This window comes from Chiloscyllium punctatum, chromosome 7, assembly GCF_047496795.1.
Source record: "Chiloscyllium punctatum isolate Juve2018m chromosome 7, sChiPun1.3, whole genome shotgun sequence".
Taxonomy (NCBI): domain Eukaryota; kingdom Metazoa; phylum Chordata; class Chondrichthyes; order Orectolobiformes; family Hemiscylliidae; genus Chiloscyllium; species Chiloscyllium punctatum.
In genome coordinates this window covers 135,543,561-135,555,863 of record NC_092745.1, presented here as the reverse complement: position 1 = coordinate 135,555,863, position 12,303 = coordinate 135,543,561, and the positions used below count along the sequence as shown (strand labels likewise).

At 48.3% G+C, this 12,303-nt stretch overlaps 1 protein-coding gene across 2 annotated transcripts in view; it reads right to left on the bottom strand.

Annotated features, from left to right (window-relative positions):
* Window positions 1–12,303, bottom strand: part of LOC140480171 (guanine nucleotide exchange factor VAV3) — a 167,368-nt gene that overhangs the window by 51,098 nt on the left and 103,967 nt on the right. For both annotated transcript variants that reach the window (XM_072574919.1, XM_072574920.1), the window contains exons 11-14: window positions 11,664–11,750; window positions 11,475–11,560; window positions 9,963–10,095; window positions 8,730–8,839 (exon numbers count right to left, since the gene is read on the bottom strand). In XM_072574919.1, the coding sequence (XP_072431020.1) occupies window positions 8,730–8,839; window positions 9,963–10,095; window positions 11,475–11,560; window positions 11,664–11,750 (416 nt within the window). The remainder of the gene's footprint in view (window positions 1–8,729; window positions 8,840–9,962; window positions 10,096–11,474; window positions 11,561–11,663; window positions 11,751–12,303) is intronic.

Here is a 12,303-nt window from a genome sequence, read left to right as displayed (position 1 = left end):
ACCAAAGAGTGGAATGAACATACTTTTCACAGTTCCTCAGGTTTCCTGTTGTTGAGATCAAGTTGCTGTTAATTACAAAGTGATGGATGACCTTTGAACTAGATTTTCAATTCAAATGGACATTTAGTAGAAGTTCGGATTTCTGAAATTTAGATTGGGACTTTCAAAGTTACCTCACTGAGAGAGACCCGGCCTTTTACAAAGTTACCTCACTGAGGGGGACCCAGCCTTTTACAAAGTTACCTCACTGAGAGAGACCCGGCCTTTTACAAAGTTACCTCACTGAGAGAGACCCAGCCTTTTACAAAGTTATTTCACTGAGGGGGACCCAGCCTTTTATAAAGTTACCTCACTGAGGGGGACCCAGCCTTTTACAAAGTTATTTCACTGAGGGGGACCCAGCCTTTTATAAAGTTACCTCACTGAGGGGGACCCAGCCTTTTATAAAGTTATTTCACTGAGGGGGACCCAGCCTTTTAGACAGTTTTGAATCAAGAAATGTTGGCTCTTACTGACTGAGAGAGAAGGATGGTATCCTTCGATTTTTCTTCCATTGGCAATTCTCAGTTTACTGGAAAACAGAGTGCATTCAGTACAGAGGCTGAGTGAAATAGGGGTTGATGGGAAGGGTGAGGGCAGTAACAAATTAAAAATACTATACATAAATGCACGAAGCATTAGACACAAGGTGGATGAGCTTGAGGCTCTTTTGGAAATTGGCAGATACGATATTGTGGGGATAACTGAGACGTGGCTTCAAGTGGACAGGGCCTGGAAAATGAATATTCAAGGCTACACGTGCTATCGTAAGGACAGACTGACGGGCAGAGGGGGTGGGGTGGCCTTGTTGGTATTCAGTCCCTTGCGCGGGGGGACCTAGAGTCAGGGGATGTAGAGTCAGTGTGGATAGAGCTTAGAAACACTAAGGGTAAAAAGACCCTCATGGGAGTCATATACAGGCCCCAAACAGTAGTCTGGATGTTGGGTGTAAGTTGAATCAGGAGCTGAAATTGGCCTGTCGCAAAGATGTTACTACAGTTGTTATGGGGGATTTTAACATGCAGGTAGACTGGGAGAATCAGGATGGTATTGGAACTCAAGAAAGAGACTTTGTGGAGTGCCTCAGAGATGGATTCTTAGAGCAGCTGGTGCTGGAGCCGACCAGGGAGAAGGCGATTCTGGATCTGGTATTGTGTAACGAACCAGAATTAGTCAGAGACCTCAAAGTGAAGGAGCCATTGGGAAGTAGTGACCATAATACAATAAGCTTCAATCTGCAATTTGAGAGGGAGAGGGTACAATCGGAAGTGACAATATTTCTGTTGAATAAAGGGAACTATGGAGCTATGAGGGAGGAGCTGGCCAAAGTTCAATGGTGCAATACTTTAGTAGGGATGACAGTGGAGGAACAATGGCAGATATTTCTGTGTATAATGCAGAAGATGCAGGATCAGTTCATTCCTAAAAGGAAGAAAGATCCCAGGAGGAGGCATGGGTGGCCGTGACTGACGAGGGAAGTTAAGAAACATATAAAGTTAAAAGAGAAAAAGTATAACATAGCAAAGATAAGTGGGAAAACTGAGGACTGGGAAGCGTTTAAAGAACAAGAGGATTACTAAGAAGGGAATACGCAGATAAGGTGGATAGTAAAAGCTATTTTAGGTATGTGAAAGGCAAAAAAATGGTTCAGACTAAAATTGGGCCCTTGAAGACAGAAACAGGAGAATATATTACGGGGAACAAAGAAATGGCAGAAGAATTGAATTGGTACTTCAGATCTGTGTTTCACTGGGGAAGACACAAGCAATTTCCCTGAGGTAACATTGGCTGAAGGACCTGAACTGAAGGGAATTTAAATTTGCCAGGATTTGGTGTTGGAGAGACTGTTAGGTCTGAAGGTTGATAAGTCCCCGGGGCCTGATGGTCTACATCCCAGGGTACTGAAGGAGGTGGCTCAAGAAATCATGGATGCGTTGGTGATTATTTTCCAGAGATCGATAGATTTGGGGTCGGTTCCTGAGGATTGGAGGGTGGCTAATGTTATACCACTTTTTAAGAAAGGTGGGAGAGAGAAAGCAGGAAATTATAGACCAGTTAGTCTGACCTCAGTGGTGGGAAAGATGCTGGAGCCTATTATAAAGGATGAAATTACGGCACATCTGGATAATAGTAACAGGATAGGTCAGAGTCAGCATGGATTTATGAAGGGGAAATCATGCTTGATTAATCTTCTGGAATTTTTTGAGGATGTAACTCTGAAGATGGACGAGGGAGATCCAGTGGTGGTAGTGTACCTGGACTTTCAGAAAGCTTTTGATAAAGTCCCACACAGGAGGTTAGTGAGTAAAATTAGGGTGCATGGTATTGGGGGCAAAGTACTAGATTGGATTGAAAATTGGATGGCTGATAGGAAACAAAGAATAGTGATAAACGGCTCCATTTCGGAATGGCAGGCAGTGACCAGTGGGGTACCGCAGGGATCAGTACTGGGACCGCAGCTTTTTACAATATATGTTAATGATATAGAAGATGGTATCAGCAATAACATTAGCAAATTTGCTGATGATACAAAGCTGGGTAGCAGGGTGAAATGTGATGAGGATGTTAGGAGATTACAGGGTGACCTGGACAAGTTAGGTGAGTGGTTAGATGCATGGCAGATGCAGTTTAATGTGGATAAATGTGTGGTTATCCACTTTGATGGCAAGAACAGGAAGGCAGATTACTACCTCAATGGAATCAATTTAGGTAAAGGGGCAGTACAGAGAGATCTGGGTGTTCTTGTACACCAGTCAATGAAGGTAAGCATGCAGGTACAGCAGGTAGTGAAGAAGGCTAATAGCATGCTGGCCTTCATAACAAGAGGGATTGAGTATAGAAGCAAAGAGGTGCTTCTGCAGCTGTACAGGACCCTGGTGAGACCACACCTGGAGTACTGTGTACAGTTCTGGTCTCCAAATTGGAGGAAAGACATTCTGGCTATTGAGGGAGTGCAGCATAGGTTCACGAGGTCAATTCCTGGAATGGCAGGATTGCCTTACATGGAAAGACTGAAGCGACTGGGCTTGTATACCCTTGAGTTTAGAAGACTGAGAGGGGATCTGATTGAAACGTATAGGATTATGAAAGGATTGGACACTCTGGCAGCAGGAAACATGTTTCCGTTGATGGGTGAGTGCCGAACCAGAGGACACAGCTTAAAAATACGGGGTAGACCATTTAGGACAGAGATGAGGAGAAACTTCTTCACCCAGAGAGTGGTGGCTGTGTGGAATGCTCTGCCCCAGAGGGCAGTGGAGGCCTAGTCTCTGGATTCATTTAAGAAAGAATTGGATAGAGCTCTCAAGGATAGTAGAATCAAGGGTTATGGAGATAAGGCAGGAACATGATGCTGATTAAGGATGATTAGCCATGATCATATTGAAGGGTGGTGCAGGCTCGAAGGGCTGAATGGCCTACTCCTGCACCGATTGTCTATTGTCGCTAGGCTACACTGAACAGGGGGGACCCTCTGAAGCTTATGTTTTCTGAGCAGTTACAGACCATTAAGCATTTTCTTATCTTTTCGAAGAATCACTTGATTTTTTGTAAATAGATGAGCCTAGTTCATCTGCGATTTTCAATGCTGAATTCCAAAAGTTGAGTTAGAAATCCTTCCCTACCCATAAAATGCCAGAGATCAAATGTTTTCAATTCACATAATCCATAAACGTTTAGGTGTTCCCCATGAGGGCTCCTTGATGTCACATTTAGTCAAATGCAGCCTTGATGTTAAGGGCTGTCCCTCTCCCCTCCCCTCTGGAATCCAGCTCTTCTGTCCATGTTTGACCCAAGGCTGGAATGAGGTCAGGAGCTGAGTGACCCTGGGGGAACCCAGTTGGGGGTCACTGAGCAGGTGCTGCGCAGAAGCACTGTTGGTGACCCCTTCCATTACTTTACTGAGGATGGAGAGTAGGGCAGATGTGAATGAAGGGGGATTCATAAAACATGGCCATGTTCAGGAGACATTTAAAAACTTTCGAGATGAAAGGTAAGCTCGAGATTTGGAATCATTGGCGTGTTAGATTTCTGCTTCGTGAAAGTAACAGACTAATTCGTTAACTTAGATTACTTGTGATTCAGGGAGATCTTACCAATTGGATAGAAAATTGGCTTTACATCAGGAGGCAGAGGACAGTGGTGGAGGGCTGTTTCTCGACTTGAGGTGATCAGAGGTGTTCCATACAGATCGGTACTGGATCCATTGTTGTTTGTCATTTATATAAATGATTTATATGAGAATATTGGAGGCATGATAAATAATTTTGCAGATGACACCAAGATTGATGGTATAGTGGACAGTGAAGAAGGTTATCAAAGATTACAGAGGGATCTTGATCAATTGGGTCAATGGGTTGAGGAGTGGCAGATGGATTTGAATTTGGAGAAATACGAGGTGCTGCATTTTGGTAAAACAAATAAGGGCAGGATTTATACAGTTATTGGTCGGGCCCTGGGGAGTGTTGTGGAACAGAGAGGCCTAGGGGTTCAGCTACATAATTCTTTGAATGTTGCATCACAGTTAGACGGGGGGTTCAGAAGGTGTTTAGCACGCTGGCCTTCATTGCTCAGACCATTGAATACAGGGAGTTGGGGACGTCATGTTGTGGTTGTACAGGATGTTGATGAGGCCACTTTGGGAATACTGTGTACAGTTCTGGTCACCGAAGTTTTACCAGGGTATTGCTGAGAATGGTGGGCTTGGGTTATAAGAAAAGGCTGGGACTTTTTTCACTGGAGCATACGAGCGTGAGGGGTGACCTTATAGAGTTTGTAATATCACGAGGGGCATGGATAAAGTCTTTATGGACAAAAGGTCTTTGTCCGAGAGTTGGGGAGCTCCGAACTAGAGGGCACAGGTTTAAGGTGAGAGCAGAAATATTTAAAAGGGACCAGAGGGGCAACATTTTCACACAGAGGGTAGTTCATATGTGCAATACAGAGGAACCTCGATTATCCAACTACCAATCATCCGGAAATCGGATTATCCAAAGGAGATCTCGAGGCCCCGACAGAAACATTACATCAAAGATGTGTGTCCAACACTGATCGCGTCTCTTGTTTACAATGATTACAAGTGCTGCCGAGAACAGTCCTGGACTGATGGGAACGCAAGCACCGTCTCTAAATGACTGACCTCCCACCCTCTCTCTCTCTTCTCACACTTTCCCTGGTGCTCTACACAAGAGTGTACTCTAGACCCCCCCCCCCCTTCCCCAGATAATCTCTCCAACATTGTCCTGTACAGGACAAAGGTGGAACCTGTTAGGAAGTTGCAATAAAAAGTTGAGTGTGTGTGTATGTGTGTGTGTGTGTGTGTGTGTGTTTGTTTGTCTGTGCGCATATGTGGGGGGGCATGTGTCTGTGTGCATGTGTCTGTGTATCTGAGTCTGTGTCTGTGTGCGTGCGTCTGTGTGCGTGCATCTGGGGGTGTGTGCATGTGTCTGTGTGTGTCTGTGTGCATGTGTCTGTGTCTGTGTCCGTGTTTGTCCGTGTGTGTGTGTCTGCCTCTGTGTGTGTGTGTGTCCCTGTGTGTGTGCGCGTGTCTGTGTGCGCGTGTCTGTGTGTGGGTGTCTGTGTGTGGGTGTCTGTGTGTGGGTGTCTGTGTGTGGGTGTCTGTGTGTGTCTGTGTCTGTGTCTGCGTCTGTGTGTGCGTCTGCATGCGTGGGTGTCTGTGTGCGTGTGTGTGTCTGTGTGTGTGTGTTTGTGTGCATGTGTGTGTCTGTGTCCCTGTGTGTCTGCGTGTGTGTGTATTTGTCAGTGTGTGTCTAGGTGTCTGTGTGTGTGTGTGTGTGTGTGTGTGTGTGTCTGTGTCCCTGTGTGTCTGCGTGTGTGTGTATTTGTCAGTGTGTGTCTAGGTGTCTGTGTGTGTGTGTGTGTGTGTGTGTGTGTGTCTGTGTGTCTGTGTCTCTGTGCGTGTGTGCCTGTGCCTGTGTGTCTTTGTGTTTGTGTATGTCTGTGTGCGCGTCTGTGTATGTCTGTGTGTCATTGTCGGTGTCTGTGTATGTCTGTGTGCACGTGCATGTATGTGTGCGTGCGTGTCTGTCTGTGTCTTAGTGTCTGTGTGTGTCTGTGTCTGACTGTGTGTGTCTGTGTTCATGTGTGTCTGCGGGTGTCTGTGTGTGACTGTGTGTGTCTGTGTGTATGTCAGTGTGCGTGTGTGGGTGTCAGTGTCCGTGTGTACGTGTCTGTCTGTGTGTGCCTGTATGTTTATGTGTGTGTCTGTGTGCGCGTGTGTGTCTGTGTCTGTCTGTGTGTCTGCACATGTGTGTGTGCGTGTGTCTGTGTGTCTGTCTGTGTCTAAGTGTCTGTCTGTGTGTCTGTCTGTGTTTAAGTGTCTGTGTGTGTCTGTCTGTCTGTGTCTGTGTCTGTGTGTACCACCCAAAAGGCAGTAGCAGTTTTGTTGTTGGGTGTCCAGGCCGGGTGTTGGGGATGGGCGGGGGTTGTGTTGGGGGATGGGCGGGGTCGGTGTTGGGGGATGGGCGGGGAGTGGTGTTGGGGGATGGGCAGGGATCGGTGTTGGGGATGGGCGGGGGTCGGTGTTGGGGATGGGCGGGGGTCGGTGTTGGGGATGGGCGGGGGTCGGTGTTGGGGATGGGCGGGGGTCGGTGCTGGGGGGGGTCGGTGTTGGGGGATGGGCGGGGGTCATGTTGGGGGTCAGTGTTGGGGGATGGGCGGGGGTCATGTTGGGGGATGGGCGGGGGTCAGTGTTGGACAGGGTTTAGGGGATGGGGTGGACGGGTTTAGGGAGCAGGGGTGGGTGCGTTGTGCTGCTGCTAGTCTCCTGAACGGGGAGTAGACTTAATAGAAAACTCCGAGCTCCAGAGGAAAGGCATTGAATCGATTTCCCGAATAATCAATTATCCGAATGAAATGTGAAACGGACTGATAAGCTACAAGAGATACCTGTTAGGAAGGAAGATGTGTCGGACATTTTGAACAACTTGAGGATAGACAAGTCCCCCGGGCCTGACGGGATATATCCTAGGATTATGTGGGAAGCAAGAGAGGAAATTGCAGTACCGTTGGCAATGATCTTCTCGTCTTCACTGGCAACTGGGGTGGTACCAGGGGACTGGAGAGTAGCGAATGTTGTGCCCCTGTTCAAAAAAGGGAATAGGGATAACCCCGGGAATTACAGGCCAGTTAGTCTTACTTCTGTGGTAGGCAAAGTAATGGAAAGGGTACTGGGGGATAGGATTTACGAGTATCTGGAAAGACACTGCTTGATTAGGGACAGCCAGCACGGATTTGTGAAGGGTAGGTCTTGCCTTACAAGTCTTATTGAATTCTTCGAGGAGGTGACCAAGCATGTGGATGAGGGTAGAGCAGTGGATGTAGTGTACATGGATTTTAGTAAGGCATTTGATAAGGTTCCCCATGGTAGGCTTATGCGGAAAGTCAGGAGGCATGGGATAGAGGGAAATTTGGCCAATTGGATAGAAAACTGGCGAACCGGTCGAAGTCAGAGAGTGGTGGTAGATGGTAAATATTCAGCCTGGAGCCCAGTTACAAGTGGAGTTCCGCAGGGATCAGTTCTGGGTCCTCTGCTGTTTGTAATTTTTATTAATGACTTAGAGGAGGGAGTCGAAGGGTGGGTCAGTAAATTTGCAGATGATACAAAGATAGGTGGAGTTGTGGACAGTGAGGAGAGCTGTTGTCGGCTGCAGAGGGACTTAGATATGATGCAGAGCTGGGCTGAGGAGTGGCAGATGGAGTTCAACCCTGCCAAGTGTGAGGTTGTCCATTTTGGAAGAACAAATAAGAATGCGGAATACAGGGTTAATGGTAGGGTTCTTGGTCAGGTGGAGGAACAGAGGGATCTTGGGGTCTATGTACATAGATCTTTGAAGGTTGCCACTCAGGTGGATAGAGTTTGTAAGAAGGCCTATGGAGTATTATCGTTCATTAGCAGAGGGATTGAATTCAAGAGTCGTGAGGTGATGTTGCAGCTGTACAGGACTTTGGTTAGGCCACATTTGGAGTACTGTGTGCAGTTCTGGTCGCCTCACTTTAGGAAAGATGTGGAAGCTTTGGAGAGGGTGCAGAGAAGATTTACCAGGATGTTGCCTGGAATGGAGAGTAGGTCGTACGAGGATAGGTTGAGAGTTCTCGGCCTTTTCTCGTTGGAACGGCGAAGGATGAGGGGTGACTTGATCGAGGTTTATAAGATGATCAGAGGAATAGATAGAGTAGACAGTCAGAAACTTTTTCCCCGGGTACAACAGAGTGTTACAAGGGGACATAAATTTAAGGTGAAGGGTGGAAGGTATAGGGGAGATGTCAGGGGTGGGTTCTTTACCCAGAGAGTGGTGGGGGCATGGAATGCGCTGCCCGAGGGAGTGGTAGAGTCAGATTCATTGGCGACCTTTAAGCGGCATTTGGATAGGTACATGGATGGGTGCTTAATCTAGGATAGAAGTTCGGCACAACATCGTGGGCCGAAGGGCCTGTTCTGTGCTGTATTGTTCTATGTTCTATGTTCTACCCGCCCATCTGTCAGGAGAAATAGTAGATGCAGGTACAGTTACAACATTTAAAAGGCATTTGGTCAGGAAAGGTTTAGAGGGATATTGGCCAAATGCAGGCATGTGGGTCTAGTTTAGTTTAATTTGGGAACCTGGTCAGCTCATGCCGAGTTGGGCTGAAGGCTCTGGTTCTGTACTGTGTAAGTACTTGATGCTACTCACAGCGCCATTCCAAACTGTTCCAACCATTTCTTCTTCAAGTCTTTTGTCTTACAGAAGAATTCAAACCCATTTTGGCCATGCAGGTGTGTGAGGTAGAATCCATGGGACCACTGCATCAACAAGAACACAGCAACGAAATATAGTTGGAGACAACATTGAACAATAACATTGAGATCGCAGAAACCCAGGGCAGGTCCTGGGGGGACAATACAGCAATCCTCATCCTGGAAAGGAATGGTAGGACTAGGGTTAGAGGGGGGTTAGGGTTAGAGGGAGTTTAGGGTTAGAAGGGGGTTAGGGTTAGAGGGGGGTTAGTGTTAGAGGGGGGTTAGGGTTAGAGGGAGTTTAGGGTTAGAAGGGGGTTAGGGTTAGAAGGGGGTTAGGGTTAGAGGGGGGTTAGGGTTAGAGGGAGTTTAGGGTTAGAGGGGGGTTAGGGTTAGAGGGAGTTTAGGGTTAGAAGGGGGTTAGGGTTAGAGGGGGGTTAGGGTTAGAGGGAGTTTAGGGTTAGTGTTCGGGTAAATGTTGGAGGAGGTTTAGGGCTACGGTTAGAGGGGGTTAGGGTTAGAGGAGGGTTAGAGTTAGGGCTTGGTTTCAAAGGGTCAGGGTTAGAGTTGGGTTGAGGTGAGTGTTAGGGATCGAGAGGGACATCTGGAGAAGATTCACTTGACTGATCCCGGGGTTGGAGGGATTGCTTTACAAGGAAAGGAGGTTGAGTAGGTTTCACTGGAATTTAGAAAATGAGACGTGACCTGATTAAACCATAAACATTCCTTCGGAAGACCTGACCTAGGGGAGTCGAGGTGGGGGGGGGGGGGGGGGGGGGAGCGGAGAACAAGGGCGGGGGGGAGAACAAGTGTGGGGGGGGGAGAACAAGGGCGGGGGAGGGGGAACAGAGAGGGGAGGGGGACAGAGAGGGGGAAGGGGACAGAGAGGGGAGGGGGGATGGGGACAGAGAGGGGAGGGGGTTGGAGAGGGGGAAGGGGATGTAGAGGGGGAGGGGGATGTAGAGAGGGGTGAGGGACAGAGAAGGGAGGGGGATGGAGGGGGGGAGATGGAGAGGGGGAGGGGGATGGAGAGGTGGGGTGCAGAGGGAGAGGGGGATGCAGAGGGGGAGGGGGTGGAGAGGGGGGAGACGAACGGAGAGGGGGAGGGGGACGGAGAGGGGGAGGGGGATGGAGAGGGGGGAGATGGAGAGGGGGGCAGGCAGGGAAGAGATTGTCAAATGGTGCTCACCTTTTTATTTTCGTTGTCTGTCGTTGGGTTGTTTGTTAGCTTGTAAATACTCAAGTCAACCACTTCCTTCATCTCGTAGTTATCTCCACGTCTCTTACACACAATGACAGCCTTGTCAAACAGGAAGATGTGTCTATTTGAAGACAACAACATTTGGATGAAAGGTATTTGTAATGACGTGGTTATTGGGGAATGGGTGGATTCTCTGTATTGGGTTGGAAACTGATGGCAGCAGTAAGTTGGACGTCAATATTGGTGTTTGTTCCTGGGGTGTGAGCATCTGCTGGGATGGCATTTATTCCACATTTCTCCTGAATTACCCAGGGAGCAGTAAAGAGTTACCCACATTGCTCAGGGTCTGGAACTACACAGAGAATCACTGGAATGACAGCGGGGAAAGAGGGCAGAATCCTCGGAAAGGAATGAGTGAACAGTCCACAGGGAATAAGTGGGAATCTTTGGGCTGGCTTTTTAAGTCCAGATTTTTATTGAAATGAGATGTTAGCACCTGTCACATTGGGATTTGGACCATGTCTGTGGGACATTAGCCCACGGTTCATGTTACTGGCCCCAGTGATATCTCTACACTGCTCCCCCCCGCCACGGGCCCCCACCCCCTGGATCATAGAACTGATAAAGGAATGCAAGGCAGATAAATTCACACAATCCCATCAGGAGGAACCGGGTTCAGATCTGGGCTCTGCTCCTCAGGAAGGGGAGACTGGCCTTGGGGAGGACAGAGCAGATTCACCAGAATGATCCCGGGGAGGAAAGGGTTAAAGGACGAGGCCGGGCTGTATCGATCGGATTGTAATCCCCTGAGTATCGAAGATTAAAGGGGGATCCCATGGAGGTCTCTCAGATGGTAAAAGGAGTTGATTGGGTTGATGGAGAGAGGAGGGGGGAGAGTCCAGGACAAGGGGCAGGACCTTCCAATCTGAGCCAGACCCCACAGGGGGAGATCAGGAACCATCTCCCCACACGGGGGGATAGTGGGGGTACATCTGGAATTGTCTCTCTCAGGGAAAGGTGTAGATTCTGGGGATTAATTGGAGCTTTCAGACACTGTGATGGGTGAGTTTGTGGGACAAGAGACATTGAGCAAACAGCAGTTAAATGGAGTCAAGTTGGCAGAATCTCCACACACACACTATCTCTCTCTCTCTCTCTCATACACACACACACACACACACAAGTTTTACAGTCAATCTGAAACCATTCCAAGTTGAAACGCTGTGCAATAATCAGTATTCCACACTCCTGCTGCTCGGTCCTGTACTGCAAGGTAAAAACAATGACTGCAGATGAAGCCTCCTCTAGCTTATCTCTCCACCCTTCAGGCTCACTGCCTTTATTCCTGATGAAGGGCTTTTGCCCGAAACATCAATTTCGAAGCTCCTTGGATGCTGCCTGAACTGCTGTGCTCTTCCAGCACCACTAATCCAGGTCCTGTACTGCACTCTGCTGGTTGTAAATGTGCAAGACAGAGTTACTGAGGACTCACTAACTCACCGATCCTGTCGCGTGCGTTTGTCCAGGGTCATTAGCCGCATCTCCCCATCCACCTTGGGCCGTCCGTACTTTGTGAGAGGCTGGTTCTGAAACACAGAGATAGTCACTCACCAAGTGAACAGTCCAACTCAAACACTATAATCCGTCCTTGCAAATGTTTCGTTTGCATAGCTCAATTGGAAAACTTACCAGGTTATCAATACAGTGCTGGAACTGATTAATTTCTCGTAGGCACTCATTATCTCGTTTCACTTCGTTGACATATTGAGCTAAGTCCTACAGAGAAAAATCAATTAATCCACTCAATTAGCTGAGGAACATCCAATAGAGTGAACGCTGGGACTGTGTGACCAGTCCAGGAGTGTGAAAGTGGTCTGAGAGGTTGTAACTGGATTGTAACAAGCATTGAGATTGGGATTGGGATTGGGATTGTGTGTGGCCAGTCTATAATTTGTGGGTGAAAGTGAGGACTGCAGATGCTGGAGGTTAGAGCAGAGAGAGTAGTGCTGGAAAAGCACAGCAGGTCAGGCAGTATCCGAGGAGCAGGATACTTCCCTCCTCTCCCCATACATCATCCCAGTCCCAAGCCTCCAACTTGGCACCGCTCTCTTGACCTGTCCATCACCTTTCCCACCTGTCAGCTCCACCCTCCTCTCTGAACTATCACCTTCCCCCTCACCTCCATCCACCTATTGCACTCTCAGCTACCTTCCCCCCAGCTCCACCCCCCCTCCCATTTATTGCTCAGCCTCCACCCCCACCCATAAGCCTCATTCCTGATGAAGGGCTTTTGCCCGAAACATCGATTCTCCTGCTCCTTGGATGCTGC